The sequence below is a fragment of the Poecilia reticulata genome, chromosome 9 (genome assembly GCF_904066995.2).
Source record: "Poecilia reticulata chromosome 9, P_reticulata-male-v2, whole genome shotgun sequence".
NCBI classification, from domain to species: domain Eukaryota; kingdom Metazoa; phylum Chordata; class Actinopteri; order Cyprinodontiformes; family Poeciliidae; genus Poecilia; species Poecilia reticulata.
In genome coordinates, this window is record NC_088838.1 from 31,366,533 (window position 1) to 31,383,981 (window position 17,449).

The 17,449-nt window shown below is 38.2% G+C and overlaps 2 protein-coding genes across 7 annotated transcripts in view; both read right to left on the minus strand.

Moving 5' to 3' along the window:
• Positions 1-11,200, minus strand: part of cds1 (CDP-diacylglycerol synthase (phosphatidate cytidylyltransferase) 1) — a 26,398-nt gene extending 15,198 nt beyond the window's left edge. For both annotated transcript variants that reach the window (XM_008417747.3, XM_008417746.3), the window contains exons 1-2: positions 10,826-11,200; positions 3,606-3,763 (exon numbers count right to left, since the gene is read on the minus strand). In XM_008417747.3, the coding sequence (XP_008415969.1) occupies positions 3,606-3,763; positions 10,826-10,894 (227 nt within the window). In that variant the 5' untranslated portion in view covers positions 10,895-11,200. The remainder of the gene's footprint in view (positions 1-3,605; positions 3,764-10,825) is intronic.
• Positions 11,201-13,461: 2,261 nt separating this feature from the next.
• Positions 13,462-17,449, minus strand: part of wdfy3 (WD repeat and FYVE domain containing 3) — a 91,742-nt gene continuing 87,754 nt past the window's right edge. For all 5 annotated transcript variants that reach the window (XM_017306700.2, XM_017306699.2, XM_017306698.2 and 2 more), the window contains 2 exons: positions 17,166-17,363; positions 13,462-16,825 (listed from right to left, as the gene is read on the minus strand). In XM_017306700.2, the coding sequence (XP_017162189.1) occupies positions 16,702-16,825; positions 17,166-17,363 (322 nt within the window). In that variant the 3' untranslated portion in view covers positions 13,462-16,701. The remainder of the gene's footprint in view (positions 16,826-17,165; positions 17,364-17,449) is intronic.

Below are 17,449 nucleotides of genomic sequence, written 5' to 3' on the forward strand. Positions count from 1 at the left end.
GAAGTGGGGCAAATATTAATGTCATCTGAGATAAAGAAATAAAAGAGTTATGAGAGTAAATGTTTAGATGAGATCAATATATCAATATTTATCCTGCCAAATGTGATTAATCACAAGTAATTGTTAATAAAACCCGATCACTACTACATAAAAACTGAACTTTCTATTTACTCTGGTTTTCTTTCTCAAACAGTATGAGATTTATATCCCTCCTCTTCTGCGTCATTCATTCAATTTATAAAAATAAATAAAAATTACAAAGGACAACTCAGACTTTTTTTTCCCTCAGAATTCTGAGGGGAAAAAAATAAAATCTGAATTTTGAGAAGAAAAGTCAGAAAAAATTACAATTCTAAGAAAAAAAAGAGTTCTGAGGAAAAAAAGTCAGAAATTGAGACAAAAGAGAGAAATTGGAGATTAAAGAGAGATTTCAGATTAAAGAGAAAAATCTGAGACTGAAGTCAAAAATCTGAGGGGAAAAAAAAATCACAATACTAACAAAAAAAACTCAAATTTGAGGGGAAAAAAAGTCAGAAATCTGATATTAAAGTGAGAATTTTGAGAAAGACAAATTGAGATTAAAGTCAGAAATCTAAGGGAAAAAAATCTGAAATCTGAGATTGAAGAGCAAAATCTGAATAAAATGGTCAGAAATTGAGATTAAAGTAAAAAAATCTGAAGACAAAAATTTGAGGAGAAAAAAAAATCTAAAATCTGACGTTAAATCAAAATTCTGAGGAAAAGAAAGATGAAATTTTATTTTACTATTTTTTTAATTCATTATCCCTTTTCCTCTTCAATAAAACCGTCTTTTCCTCATCCCTGTGTGATGCCATGCATTGCCAATGTGTGCTGGCTGGGGGAAAAAACTTCGTATTCCCACTGTGCCACGTTTCTCAAACCACCCTAAGATCAGTGACCTTATATGGAAATGGACTGATCACAGCTCTGAGATGTGCATAGCTTAAAGGTGACCTCGATGCTTCCTAAAACAAATTAAGATAGGTCTAGGGGCCATACAAACATTTCTTGTACAAAATAATTCTTAGAAAATTTATTTTTAGTCTGTTCCTTTCAGATTGAGAGGTTTTAGGGGGTCTTGTCATTTTAAATCCAAACAAGCTGCTACTGGCCACGCCCCCCAAGCTCAACGTTTACACTCGCATGTGAAAATGGCTGCAAACAGATGTGCAATTATACAACCGTACATCTTTGAAAAGCAGAAGTGGAGCCTCCTGCAAAACCAACAAGAATTCGGCAAGTGGTTTTTGGACGGTAAGTCGACAACAAAACATTTCGTTTGTAGCTCCAAGGCGAAACCTTTCAAAACACAGGAAGTGACCTCACAGGAGCCAAACTGAGGCGGCCGTCTGTGAATGGAGGAGAGAAACCGCTGCCTCAGCAGAAACGCTCTCACTGCCGAGCGCTCAGTATCCCCTCCTGCAGTCTTCACCTCCAGATCCATTCATCTCTCATCTCTATCCACCGACATTCGATGATCTCTGAAATCCAAGTCCAGCTTCTCTCTCTCTCTCTCTCTCTCTCTCTCTCGATGAACCTTTAAGCACCGTGACCTGCCAGTCATCCAGCGGTCACACCCTCCGCTCCTTCACTGCACAACAAAACAGCCCATTGTCGAGGACTTTTCCACTCGATAGCGTCGATATCGCTGCTGCCGTTTGCATTTATCTGGTCAGATTCTTATCTTCCTTCCTATGTTTTATCTCCGTCAGGCACCAGCAAACCAAAACACACTCCTCGTCTGGGGCAAACTGACATTTCTGCTCCTCCTGGAGCGTCTGAATGATCGTAGTTGTCAAGCCAATTAGGAACGATAAATATTCAATAAAATGAAACAATTGTGTTGAGGCAAAAATACCACAAAAATATGTTCTGGTTGAGTTTTCTGCCATTTAGCAAATATAAATAATTTTGGTGATTCTAACTCCAGAGTTGGGCTGTAACTGGTTACAAGTAACTTTTGTGAAAATAAATGAACTTTTAGCAGTATTTTTTTACTACGTTGTACTTTTTACTTTACTTGAGTAATTTCATTTTGAAGTATTTCTGGATTTTCTACCTACTGAATGTTTTAACCAATAAGTCACCAGACTGACACTCGGCTGCAGCTTCTGTTAAAGTTTCATCCGTTTTTTATTGAAATAAACCGATTTGCTCGATTCTGTTTTTTTGTTATTTATATGAATTATTGTCATTACTGTCCTAAAAATACCAAAATTTCCACTTTAATTTATATTTTTGTCCATCTGATAATGTAATTTTTAAATATTAAATGATTTATAATTTGATCAGTTACTCGATTAATCAGTTATTCTGGCGATTAATCGGATTTTAAAAATGGCCTTTAAATATATGAAGATATTTTTACTTAACCACTTAAGCCTTCTTATACAATATTAGACATACATTAAAAGATAAATAAACAAATAATTAAATTCCCTTTTAATTGAGAAAATACATGTTTTATTGCCTATAATCAATAACGTAGCGTTCCTTTAGTGAATCTGAACCCGGAGAAGCTAAAACTTGAGGAGTGTTGGCTAAAACAGACAAGGACAGTTTTTTATCTGAAATGTAAAATATTTATACATTTATACATTTTCACTTTGGGCTTGTTACTCTGAATATGTTGGGTTTTTTCAGTAAAAGGCTCGAGTCTGAATACTCCAGTTTACAGTTAATAAACTAGTTGACGATTATTTAAACAATTTGTTTCAGCTCCACTCAACTCAAAATATCTATGCACCATTTTTTGGGCCCAGTTAACCTTAATGCAGTGTTGGGAGATGATGGTTTGATGTTTTTCTTGAGTGTTTCTGTGAAACTGCGACTATTGACCAGCTTACAAACCAAGATCTCTTTCTGTTTGCTGTGAGACTTGGTGTCGTCTGTAAAGTTAACACATGCAAACTTAGCTTTAGCTGCAGTCAGGCCTGGTTTATCAGAGCTCCTCTGATAAATGCTGCCATCACTTCTCATGAAATAACCAACTGCAGCCGTTTGAAAACGTTCCAGGAAAGAACATGCACCGAAGAAGGCAGAGGTTTAGTTAAGGAAAAGGCCAGTAATCAGCCATCTTTGTGTGGCTTGACAGAAAGTATCAGACACAAGAAAATAGGGCTGAAAACATTGGCGTTTCATATCAGTCAATTTCAATAATTATTGATTTGTTTTTTTGTTTTAAACATGTGAAAAACTACCAAAATGGTGGCATAACCTTTTCTGTTGTATCCACAGTTTTCACTCCACATCGTTGACTTTAAGCAGATACGAGGCAAAATCTTGCTCAGCAGCAGAGCAGATGGTTGCTAGGTAACCAAAGTAGGGGGTTACCTAGCAGGTAGTTGCTAGGTAACCAAAAAGTAGGTGGGTGGGTTAGTTAGTTGATTCCACCAACCTAGCTTAGCTAGCAGTGAGAGGCTGAGCAGTTGAAGTCTTTCCTCTGCCTACATCCCCCAGATTATCTATTGATATCGATTTATTTTCAATCACAATACACACTGTTATTGATTCATTGTCCAGCTGTACGAGAAAACCGTGGGTGTTACAGAACAGATGCATATCTGCGTTTGAGGAGTACGTACTTGGGAGGAAGCCCCTCCAGAGCTTTGTTCAGGCATTCTGGAGTGTTGTCCGTGTCCGCTGTGGAGGCGGGAACATCTGGAGTGTCCGTTTTGGAGTCGGCGTCACATTCTCCCTCAGTGTCGCCTGACAGGCCCAGCCTGTCGTCGCCATCAGCTTCCTGCCAGAAAAACAAACAAACAAAAAAGCAGATAAGTATTTAAACACCGACTCACACGTAGGAGCTAGCAGCTTAAGAAAGCATTTAAAACAGGAGAGATGAAGGAGAAATTATTTTGTTGCAAAATCGTTTTTCTCAGAATTGTCAAATGAAATCCATCGAACTTGCAGACTGACAGCTACAGAAGACGATATGTGCTTATTGTCTCCATGGTTACCAAGGACCACCTCCAGCGTTATTTTACATTACAGTGGGGTCGTGTCCTCCAATCCCAAACCCAAGAACAGATCCAGGATCAAATCCTCCTCCACGGCGTATTAGGGCCGTTGCAGACAGAAAAACAGAGAAAAGAAATTTGAAATTTTTTAGAAATTTTCTAGAAAAAAAAAAACGTAGAAATTTCAGAGCTGCAAAAGTCGAAAATTTACGATGGAAAAAAAAATAATCGAAAATTTTGAGATTAATCTCAGAAATGTTCTAGAAAAAAAACTTTTTTCTCTGAAATGTCCTAGTTTAATCTCAAAACTTCTGAATTTGTCCTTGAAAATTTTCGATTTTTGGGGCTCATAAAGTTTCTTGTTTCTTCCAGATTGTTTTTGACTCTTTGATCTCAGACCTCACATGACACCTTGAAATTGAGCCTCTGTCTCTTTAAGAAGTTTCTCCACACTGACACTGCGCCTTCAGCTCATCACAAAGCTCTTCTATTAACCCATTTACAAATATTCTTAGGAGCGTTTGACTGAGAAGCAGATCTTATGAAAATATTGCCAGATTTGCACCAGTAAAGAATAAAAAATACTTTTTTATTTTAAGTTTCAGATTGCAGCCCCAAGTTACAGGAGCCTCCAAGGATATTTATCACAAACAAGATGTCCTTTGATGCTAAATATAAAAAGAGTCTCATATTATACACTGATAGGGACTTAAACACACATTTGTGTTAATATGTGTGATTAAGAAGGTTAATTGTGTTCTTGAGGCAACTCCATTAATTGATCTTAACGAGGTGAGCCGGAGATTTTCCCCCTAAAGGAACCAGCTGCACTTCCATTTCAGCGTTTCCCTTCTTACTAGAGACTCTCTGCTGTTCCTCCTCATCCTGTTTTTACCTTTCATGGGCTGTTTTACTCAAACGCTGCCAAATGTGGTTAAACGGGGTCATCAGGGTTAAATTACAGAGCTTTAAGCCCACAGACGTAATTAGCTCACAAAATGGGAAAGCAGTCGGGTTGCAGTGTGGGTTACTCTAGTTGGTGTGGAAATAGAGACAGAGGAGGTGAAACTGGGTTTAAATTCAGCATTAAGGGAATAGGGAGTATATCTTTGCATCTTTTGAGGATTGTTCTGCTCTAAAACTATATATTTTTGCTAAATTTGACAGAGAAGCACTAAAGACAAACTGATGATGAACCATGGTATTCAGTTAAATTCTAAATAATGAATTTTATTAAATATTCCAGTGTTAAATGGTCATTAATGTGTTCTTGCATTATTTTGCTATTATTACTTAAAAAAGGTCTCAAAATAAAAAATATCATTTATCGGAATAATTTCTGGAACAATTTATCATCCATCAAAATTTGTTATCATGACAGGTGTGGAGTGTGGTTGATTTCCACAAACGACTCGTTTTCATGCAAAACTGAATTATAAATCAAACAGAGGACGTTATTTTTAGCTGCTAAGCAAATAAAACCTTTAAAAATACGTCAAATTGTTTGGCGTTTTGCAACATAAACAAGCAGATACGAGTAATTAAAATCCCAGAATAACAAGAATAATTTCTAGAATGACTAGAAAAATGTGCATATGTCCCAAGCCGCTGAAACAAACAAATCTACTGCAGAGTATCTTTAAATCATCATCTTTTGTATTGATAGATTGATTATCTGTCTTCCTGCAGCTCTTCATGTCTCTCAGAGCTGCAGGAATTGGATGATGTCATTTTGTCCCTGCAGCTCTGGGACAGAGAACAAATGTCTCTGTTCTAGCAGAGGATATATTGACCTTTAACCTCGCTTAGAGCTTTGACAACAGGAAAGAATATTATTATAATAATATAATTTAAGAGTGAGAATATTAAATATGGTTTCAGGTCATTTCATTAACTTCAAAATTGTACACAAAGTTTGGGAGGAAAACGATGCATCGTTTCTATTATTACATACAAACTGAAATCTGAAAGGTGTGGCATGCATGTGTAATTAGCCATCTCTGGCCAAGTTTCTGCCAGCTTTGCATATCTAGAGATTACGTGATTTTTTTGTTTCTCAAACCACCCTAAGATCAGTGACCCTATATGGAAATGGACTGATCACAGCTCTGAGATGTGCATAGCTTAAAGGTGACCTCGATGCTTCCTAAAACAAATTAAGATAGGTCTAGGGGGCCATACAAACATTTCTGGTACAAAATAATTCTTAGAAAATTTGATTTTAGTCTGTTCCTTTCAGATTGAGAGGTTTTAGGGGGTCAAACTGAAAACTGTTGAGTCTGTGGCCACGCCCACAGACTCAACGTTTACACTCGCATGTGAAAATGGCTGCAAACAGATGTGCAATTATACAACCGTACATCTTTGAAAAGCAGAAGTGGAGCCTCCTGCAAAACCAACAAGAATTCGGCAAGTGATTTTTGGACGGTAAGTCGACAACAAAACATTTGTCTTTTCCAGCAGCCATTGTAAAGTGAATATATCAGTAAAACCAGCTGACCAAACTTGCTGGAGTTCAGCTCGGGTTGCTAGGTAATGGGCCGAACTCTGCTGGGGTTGCTAGGTAACAGCCCAGTGCCTGCTGATTTACATTCCAGAGATTTTTGAAACAGCTCATTTTCCAGACACCAAAAAAATGTAAACATTTTGCCAAAAAGTGTTTTTTTGTTGTTGTATTTTTTAAGCACTTGGGCCGTTTTTAGAAGCAGTAGAAACACAAATGGAAGTACTAAAATTAGGGAAAATGTATGAATTTTGCACAATAGGTCCCCTTTAAGATAATTTTTTTAGAACCTCAATATGTTTTAAACCTCTTCTCTGATCTGTCTGCTGTGGTCCCCATGATGCCGTTTGTCCTGCAACGGTTGGGACTTTAAAGGACCAATCTGATTAAATCACAGCCTGCACAAGTTTCCTAATCCTGGAGGGACGAAGAACAATCAGCCGCAAACACCAGAATGAAAGTGCGACTTCCTCAGAGAAGCATCTCCGTTTTCAACAGCGCTGCTTTTTTTTCTCCCCCCTCTGACAAACTTGCAGCGTGAAGCAATAAGAAGCTTTCAGCAGCCAAACAAAGCCAGGTGGGAATTTAATGCTCATTGATACAAACGGATCAATGGAAACTGTGGGCTGCCATTCAAACACCAATTGTCTCTTTAATTCACGGCTTCACCTTGTGCCAGTTAAACATCGTCTGCCTGATTTAGACTCAACTTTAAGCCGAGTTCAGCAGAATCACAACAGCCTGGGGGATCGTCTTTCAAGATTCATTTTATTTATGAAAACATTGTAAATGAAGTCAAAAATAAACAGCGTTTTAGAATAAATACACTTGTAGAATCAGAAAGCCAATAATAAACATACAGACGATATTTATTTACATCTTGTTGCCATTTATTTCAGGTCATGTGACAGTGATGCAGTGCATTTTAAGGTTTTATTAAGCCTGAAACCATTAATTGATGAATCAAATATTGAAATATTTTGCAGTGTAACTAGCTTACACTGCAAAAACAAAATATTACCAAGTATTTTTGTCCAGATTCTAGTGCAAATATCTTATCACACTTAAAATAAGACAAAACTAACTTGACAGTAAGTTAAGGATAATATGACATAAAAGCTTGTTTTAAGTCAATAATTCCTTAATATTCATTATTTCATAAACACTCCCAACTTCAGTCGAAACAAAAACCCAAAGGTTTCTGAAGCAGAGCTTGTGAAGATATTAAAAAATGTTAAACATCGCGATCAACCAGCCGAAACCCTGTCAGCCGTCAGGTAAAGTCTACAGCAGATGTCCCAGACGTTTCTCCAGCTCTGTTTGGGATTTTCCTACAGGGTGTGAACCAAAGCGAAGCCATCGTTTAACGCCCCAAAAACAAGCCGAGTCGAGCCGAGTTGAGCTGAGTCACAGCGGTGAGAAACTGCAACAGCTTTGCTCCCAGACACATTAAAACCACCGTGTCCATTTTCTCCCAAACGCACCATTTCTTTCCTCTACTCAGCAGCTCTTTCACAAGAAAAGGTAATAACTTAAACACCAGGAGCTGCACCACAAAGCCTAATCAGAGCAAGTCCTGACACCGCTGCATGCATCACATCTAAGCAGTCAGATGCTGCAGAAGTTGAAATACGAGCTCTGCTGTAATTAAAGGAGGAGTCACAAAACCTATTAAGTAGGTCAGCCGCAATAAACAATAAATCAATTAATAGCATGACAAACTATCCATCCATCCATTTTCTTGCACCCTTTTTCCCTCAGTGGGGTCGGGAGGGGTGCTGGTGCCCATCTCCAGCCAACGTTTCGGGCGAGAGGCGGGGTCACCCTGGACAGGTCACCAGTCTGTCGCAGGGCAACACAGAGACACACACAACCATGCACACACACTCACACCTAGGGACAATTTGGAGAGGCCAATTAACCTGACAGTCATGTTTTTGGACTGTGGGAGGAAACCGGAGTACCCGGAGAAAACCCACCATGCACAGGGAGAACATGGAGACTCCATGCAGAAAGACCCCAGGCCGGGAATTGAACCCAGAACCTTCTTGCTGCAAGGCAACAGCTCTACCAACTGCGCCACTGTGCAGCCTAGCATGACAAACTAAAACAGGCTAAATGACTTTCACTTGCATGATTTCTCATTTTTCTCAGAAATTAAAGTTGCTTATTTTTGAGAATGTGTACTTGCATTAATATTATACAAGTTGAAATTTGTCTCAAAATGGCAACATTAATGTTAACTGAAATAATTTCTGGGACAGTTTATCATCCAGCAAAATGTGGCCTATTATTGAAGCAGCTGATTTTGCTGCTGTGCAAAAGGTTTCAGTCCACATCCAACTTCTGTCACCAATAATTGTGCGATTTGCATATCGAAAATATATTTGTTAAACACAAACACTGCACTTTAAAGGAATTGTTTTTTGATAGAAAGTTTTGCCACTAGGATGATGGAAACTTTACAATTGTGTTCTTCTGACATTATTGACAAAGTTTTGTGAATATTTCTAATGGCATCACAGCTTCTGAGAACGACTTTTATACACCCAGGGTGTCCAAAGTGTGGCCCGGGGCCATTTGTGGCTCTTGGAATGATTCAAGAATGGCTTCAGCTTGTTTTGCCAGTCAGTTGATACAGAAACACATTTAAAAAAAAAAACAATGTTAGGATGCCATTCTCACTGATGCCGGCCTTTAAAAACAAAGATACAGGCAATTTAACATCTGACAACAGGAAATGTAATGTGAAACACAACGTATTCATCCAGGATTCTGCTTTGAATTTAGTTTATTTTAATAGTGAAAAGGACAACAAACATCCAGTGATTTTTCCTAAAGTTTATACATTTAGACATGGGCATGGCCTTTTAGTAGACTTGGCAAAATAAATCAACATATTCTGTTTTTGTTGCTGAAAAAGACGGTGGAATAATTACTTCTAGTTGGTATTTTCTGTATTTGAAAGGTGTTCATGACCTCAAACAGGTCTCCTAAAAGGACGATGCCCCTAAGCACACTGCTAGTGGCGAGAAAAAAAAGGATATATGATGTATAGGGGCGTCATGGTAGAAGGGGCGCCAAAATGATGCCAGAATATCCATCCATCCGTTTTCTTACACCCTTGTCCCTCAGTGGGGTCAGGAGGTGCTGGTGCCCATCTCCAGCTGGCGTTCCAGGTGAGAGGCGGGGTCACCTGGACAGGTCGCCAGTCTGTCACAGGGCAACACAGAGACACACAACCATGCACACACACACTCACACCTAGGGGCAATTTAGACAGACCAATTAACCTGACAGTCATGTTTTTGGACTGTGGGAGGAAACCAGAGTACCTGGAGAAAACCCACGCATGCACAGGGAGAACATGGAGACTCCATGCAGAAAGACCGGGGCCGGGAATCAAACCCAGAACCTTCTTGCTTCAAGGCAACAGCTCTACCAACTGCGCCACTGTGCAGCCGACGCCAGAATAATTATTTCTAATAGGCATATTTTCTGTATTTGTGAACTCAAACAGGTCTTCCAAATGGATGATGACCCTAAGGACAAAAATGGCTATGTACTATATTGAGGGGTGTGGGCGCCATGCTAAAAGGGGCGCCAAAATGATGGTGGAATAATTATTTCTAGTTGGTATTTTCTGTATTTGAAAGGTGTTCATGACCTCAAACAGGTCTCCTAAAAGGACGATGCCCCTATGCACCCTGCTAGTGGCGAGAAAAAAAAAAGGATATATGATGTATAGGGGCGTCATGCTAGAAGGGGCGCCAAAATGATGCCAGAATAATTATTTCTAATTGGCATATTTTCTGTATTTGTGAACTCAAACAGGTCTTCCAAATGGATGATGAACCTAAGGACAAAAATGGGTATGTACTATATTGAGGGGTGTGGGCGCCATGCTAAAAGGGGCGCCAAAATGATGGTGGAATAATTATTTCTAGTATCTCTGTATAAAATACTTAACATGGTCCGCTTAAATTGGCTACAAAGTCACTTAGAGACAACAAAGTCAATGTTTAGAAGTGCTTTAAATCCGTTAACGTTTAATCCAGACATAAACTTCAGGATGACACATTTATTATTGGTCAGCAGCAGCCTGACATTGACGAGTCCGGCTCATTCACACTCAGCTATGACAAATAGGTGAAGGTATCACCTCAACCCGAACTGCTCCCAATCGGAACCGTATCCGTGACAGAGCTGCGGCTGAAGCTGGATTAACCAGCTAACCAGCCTGGCTAACCCCGCTGTCCAGCAACAACCAGCCGGACTGGTTTCCAGGACGAGGATCCACGGCGATACCAGCGTCTCCCTACGCCCGAAAGGTGCGTCTTACCTTGTCGCTGATGTTCTCGGCGGTGTCGGGGTCTCCTCCACCGGCGCCTCGCTTCCTCAGCTCCGTCATGTTTCGCTCGTCTCGCCCCCGGGACGTTAATGTGTCACATAAGCCGACTCCGAGGGCAGGGAGGGCGGGGAGGGAGAGAGGGAGAGGACCGGGGACGAACCTTGGAGTTTTAACAGCCGAAGTCCGGGATTTTTAGAGCCGGTTCGACCTCAGAGGCGGTCCGAGAAGAAGGTCAGGTTTCCTGAAAGTCAACCGGTGGCGACAGCGCAGCTCCGCGGGACGAGGTACGGCTGCTCTACCTGTTTGTTTACCACCGCAGTCACTGCTTTGCCTTTTTTACTGCTGCGAAGCAAGACAAATCATGGACACCACTTCCGGCGGAGGCTTTCAAAAATAAAAGCTTTTCTCAGGCGCGTGATTTTCTTCTATTTTCCCCTCAAAAGTCTAAAGGAATAGATCCGTTTTTGTTTTTTCTTTGTTTATTTACAAACATATTTATTTATCTATTATATGACGTGTTAGTACAATTGTAGATAAAATGGGAGTAAATGTTCACCAAAAAAAAACTGTTCAAGAACAAAAAAAGAAAATTTCTGAGCTCCAAAAGTTGAAAATTTGCAAGGCAAAACTCAGAAATATGGAAAATAATAAAAAAATAATTTTTAAATTACAAGGAAATTTCTTAGCTCCAAAAGTAAAAAAAAACTGAAAGATTTCTTTATAAATATCAGAAAAATAAGGAAACTTCTGAGCTCCAAAAGTTGAAAATTTACAAGAAAAAAAAAATTCAAAACGTTTTAGTTTTATCTCTCTCAAAAAGTTTTGAATAAGAAATTTCTGAAATTTTCAAGAAAAAGCAAGGAATCTTGATCTCAAAAAGTTGAAAATTTATGAAAAAGATGAAATTTTGGGAACGTTAGACATTTTCTAGAAAAAAAAGACATTTCCGAGTTTCACAAGTCAAACATTTTTGACTTTTGAAAAGTTTTTTATAGAAAATTTCAGAGATTAATCTCAAAATCTCAGGGGTTTTTTTTGGCAGTTTTCCCCCTTTTTTCTATTTTACATTGTGGTAGATATGTATTAATAAAAGTCACATTTGCTTGTCATTGAATGAATGGTATTATTTCAGTTTACCATAACAACTCATTTGGATGACATATTTCTTTTGATAACCCCATCTATAATTTATCCACCATAAATAGATTTTTCTCGTTAAAGTTGTATACTTTGGAACTTCTTAAATTACGATTTGCAGCTAAATAATTTTTTACGGGAAAGAAAGCTTAAAATACCAAAAATTAAATGTTTCTACAATTAGAGTTGCAAAAAGTCATTATTACATGTGGTATATACACTTTCTGATGTTATAAATGTGCATATGGGCTCACATTTGGTTTTATTTTGAAGTGCGGTGAACCTCACTTCCGGAGTGAGTCTGTATTTATTTTTTAACTATATTCTGCTCTGCTGCGGCGTCACCCTCCATTCAGTTCATACTGGGTTAACCTGCTCTGCTTCTCTCTGCAGTAACAACCAGTGAGGGCCGAATTAAACACACAAACACACATTTTGCATCGATTACAACCTGAAAACTCACAGACCCAAAATCCAACCTGCTCGGCTCGGGACCGCCAACTTCAAATCCAACAAATCAGTTTAATTCAAATCAATTTAAATACCTCACAATGTCAAGATAATGAGGTTTGTGAGCAAAAAGTCCAACACTTAAAGAAAAATGTTAAAAATAATCGTTGCGTAGACAAGGGGTCTGGTTAACCTTTTGACCTTTAAACTTTCATTTATATTTTCAAAAAAGAAGCAGCACAAAGCAGCAAAATGTGGCATAGTTGATTTTTACCAAATTAGTTTGATGGAATAGAATTTTTTGTCAAACAATTTTAATTTTAAAACAGTTGTTTAATCCTAAGAAATCAGAAGAAAGCTCAGAAAAGTCAGACATGCAACTTCATCAGCTAAATTAGCAAAACTGTCGAGATTAAAAATCATTAAAAACATCTACGATCTGCAAAGTAACCCGAGTTTGAGCAGAAAATGGTTCCAAAAACCATTAAAGGAGCTACTACCTTAAGATGAACACCTGCTGTTCATCTTAAGGTGAACAGCAGGTTCACCTGCTTTGTGTTAAAAGCTGAAGATATAAACTTTATTAAACTTTAGAACTTTTGCAGAAAAGCAAAATTTTATTTTAACTGATAAATCAGCAAATAATCTGCAAAAGAAATTACCTGAAATAAGAAAATAGGAAGCTTTTTAAAAAAAATGTCTTGGAGAAATACATACATTTAATATGCAAAAGCATAAAATGTAAGTTTTACATGTAAAGCACAGATTTTCCTTTAGAAATGAATTCATTTAGCACTTACACTTAAACTTTTCAGAAAAGGAAGTTTACCTGAGTAACAACTAAATCTAAAAGCTATTTTACTCCCAAAAGCTTTAGCAGTAGAGAAGTTAAAGCATATTTTTGCATATTTTTTTACATTTGGATGAGCAGCAAACAATAAAACCAGATCCAACAGAGATTAATGTCTCTCTGTACGTTTGTATTAATTTCAGATTTCAAAACAGACCTGAAAATATTCCCCAAATCAGAGACGACAGCCTTCGGTGGTAAACAGCAATTATTTATTGAACTGAAATGAAAAAGAATAAGTACCAGCTCTATTGCATTATTGAACCATTTTGCTCCGTCGACATTGACGTGGGTGTTACTCTATTTTTTATTTTTCTCTCGTAGGATGTAGTGAACACAAAGATACAAGGAACATTCAGCTATCACAGATTGCACACCAGATACTGTAGTAACGCAGTCTAATACAAGACCACCAAAATAATCCAGGATTTTCTTCTGTTTTTTTTTTTTCCTTCCTCGTTTCGTAATTAGTTCGTAGTTTTTTTCCGCAAAGAGTACAAAAGTCCACCCGACGCCGGGAACGGGATAAGTCGGCCGCTCATCAGACAATGCCTCAGAGATAAAAACAAAAGCAGAAATCCAGCAGAAAAAAAAATATCTAACATGTACAATAATACACTGACACAGAAAGTCAGCTGTGTTAATAAAACATGCAACAAGTAACAAAACTTGCTGAAATCATTAAAAAAAAATCTAAAACCAGTTATAATTGCATAAATACTCTGTACAGTTCATTAATCTGCAGTGAAATGCATCTCTGCTGAAATGACAACGTAAACCTGCGTCAGTGAAAGCTCATGATTCCTCTTTGCTTTTCTTTTTTTACTACAACGTGCAAAGAAGTTGGGCCTCTTCTGCGAGACGGCGATGATGATTGCACTAAGTTACAGTACGGAAACGATGAACACTAGCAGGAGTGTGTGTGTGTGTGTGTGTGCGTGTGTGTGTGTGTGTTTTTAGGACCGAAACCAGGGCTGGTGGAAACCAAACGGATGAAAGTTCTTCAAAAGCAGCAGCACTGGAATAAAGGGAGGAATATGGGAGAAAAGGAGGAAGAAAAGGAGTAAAAAATAAATTGACAGGATAATTGAAGATAGTTCTTGACTTTAATCTTTGCAAATAAATTAGTAGAATCGTTGAAGAGATTAAAAACTAGACAAGATTATTTTAGGTTTAGATTCATCTTTATGCTCCAAAAAAACTGCCTTTTGTCTAGGGGTGTCCAAAGCGTGGCCCAGGGGCCATTTGTGGGCCTTGAAATGATTTTGTTTGGCCCCCGACTACGAATCAAAAATGGTAAAAGCAATTGATGTTTTTACCATCATCAATTCAAAAATGTTTGTTTTTCTTTTAATAAGGCAATGATCAGAAGTCCATTTTCTTTTGGCTCTTTAATAGATTTACAGAATAATAAAAAAAAATAGTTTATAAAAAAAAAATCACAACAAACTTTTATTTTTTCATTTACAGGTCAATGAAATCTGTGGGCAGTTTGTAATTTAAATTAGTCAGTTTTGGCCACAGGTTTAAAGTTTGACCCCCACTGGCCAACAACAACAAAACGATTTTTCAAGACCCTTTGAACCTTCAAACAAAAAAGATATTTTTATAAGTAAATGTCTACAAGGTGAAATTGTTAATTTAAAATGAAACAATTCTGTAGTAATATTAGTTTAATTCTGTAAATCCAACGCAGACATTGGATGAAATTGTACAGAAAAACCATCATGAAGATTTTTATGACCTTCATATTTAAAAACACCATTCAGTTTTTTTGTTATTTTTGGCCAGAGATATTAGAAAAGCATAAAGACTCTCTCAGATATTATAATATTCCTTACTACTTTTGCTTTTCAATATTGGTGTTGTGGGCAGGATGAGCAAAACTCTCAAGCTGATTCTGAGGGATCCCAAAATATTCATACTTCCTACACATATGTGTACATGGGGTGTACAAACTATATAAGAATTACTCCCTAAAGCAGTTCTGGGTTTTTAGATCGACTTTTAATCAGGAGGTTTGTGGCTAAGCTCTTTATTTGACCCGACAGAAAAATACAAGTTTGTCATCTGCATATAAGCCAATCAAAATTTTACAATAAAGAGGACTAAATAGAATATTAACAAGATGAAAAACTTTATCTAAGCCATGAATTCATCAAATTTTCTCCTTTAAGTTTGAGGAGATTAAAAACTGGACAATCAGAGGAATAAATATGGCGCCTTCGTTACGGAAATGTGTCAAAATGCTGCAACTTTCCACATTTTTGGTGACAAAATAAAAACTTTGGCTATATAGAAAACACTAGCTGCATTTATTGTCCCTTTAAATCCTCCACACCATCTCTGCTGGGCAACATTTCACCACAGAAATCAAACATAAAATGATAAAGTGGCCTTTAAAAACGCATTTTTAACCCAGTCCGACTGTTTTTGCCTAACTTTTTAAATATAACGGATATTGTTGAGGGATAATCAAGGTCTTCTCTTAAATTAGGCTGCAGCTAGAAGAATTAAAAACAGATTCTGTAGAGAGATGTAAAAATAAAGATGTCCCTTTTCTGTGTGCTCCTACAAAGCTGCTTTGACTGCAATGTGGATGTCAGAGAATAAATTCACATTTTAAAACAAATCTCCGCCTTTTTGGATGAACTCGTAAAAACAGAAAGAATAAAACTGATATGTTTAAAAATCTGAACTGATACAGTCTTCAGAGCGCAGCAGCAACCATGATAAAAAAAATACAACAACCTTCAAATGGAAAACGACGAAGGACAGAGGAGACGATAGGCTGAAAAAACAAAACTATTTGGCAAAAAAATGGTGATTTTATGATCGATGTCACATTTTGTAAACAACAAAGTGATCTGGAAATTATTTATATATATTTATATATATAAAAAAAAGGTGATTTTTGCATAACTCCACCCACAGACAAAGTTTTGACATTCATATCCCTCCGTACGTCTTCTGTACTCGCTGTGGCTTGTGACGCAGGTTACACACAATCTGTAGTTTTGTTTTAAAGCAAGGAGTGGTTAGTCACATCGCTAAGTTACAAGCAAGCTGTTGTTTTTCTAGATGACCTTCATTTTTGTTGTGTTTGCAGAGTTAAAAAGGCCGTGGTTACGTATTTACACTATGAACAAGTCTTTTTTTTGTTCTTTTTTTTAATGGTGACAGAAGGAGGAGGAGGAGGAGTATCTTTGAAAATGGAGGGGGATTGATTCAGATTAGCTGCTTGGCTATTTTTTCCCCTCCAGATGATGAGTGCATGTGGTTAAAGTGATGGCTGAGTTTCTTCCCCACATTTTCCTTTCGATCCGGTTCCGATCTCCGTGCAAATCAAACATTGTGGCGTTTGAGAGGATTGGGATTCTGGGAGGTGTCGGGTCACACGGAGGGCAGATCCAGGCGGTTTGCTAACCTATCAGTTTTTGGCGCCGCCGTCGTCGACGCTTCGCTCGTGCTGAAGGTTGTAGTAGCAGTTCTGACAAACTCGCACTGGAGATGAAATCTTCAGCCTTTTAATTTCCGACTGGAAGCGACTACACCTGCAAAACAAGCCGATTATATGTTAATAAATGAGATTCTGACTAAAGGTTCTACTAGTAATTTCTACAAACCAGATGATTTATAAACAAAGCTTAATTCATCATGTATGTGAACATGTAAAGAGAGAATAACAAAGGACTACATATAGAGCCCTGAGGTACACCAGAGGTACCAGAATAGATGCAGGTTAACGTTTAGGCCTGTCACGATTACAGACCTACAATATTAAATCAGTGAAGTTCATATACACATACACATATAACCAGTGCATGTTAGCGTTCAGGGTGTTTTTATGATCGATCGATTTAGAGGAACTGCTGATCGGTTTCAGGTTCTTACCGCTGGCAGAAGAGCTGCCCGCAGTTCCTGCAGTGGTGGCGTCGCTCCGTCAGGGAGAAGCGGACGGTGCAGCCGGAGCAGCTGTCCACCACCTCGTCCTTCACCCAGTGGTCAGCCGCCGAGCGGCCGGGCTGGTCGCTCACCGACCAGCTGAACACCCGGCCGCGCCCGTCTCCCACCAGGATCTTACTGTGATCCCTGCAGAGACGAAGCAGCAGCAGAGGGAAATGAAACCGCTCTCACCAGGGCTCATCCACTTTCAAACAGCAAAATTCGAGCAAACT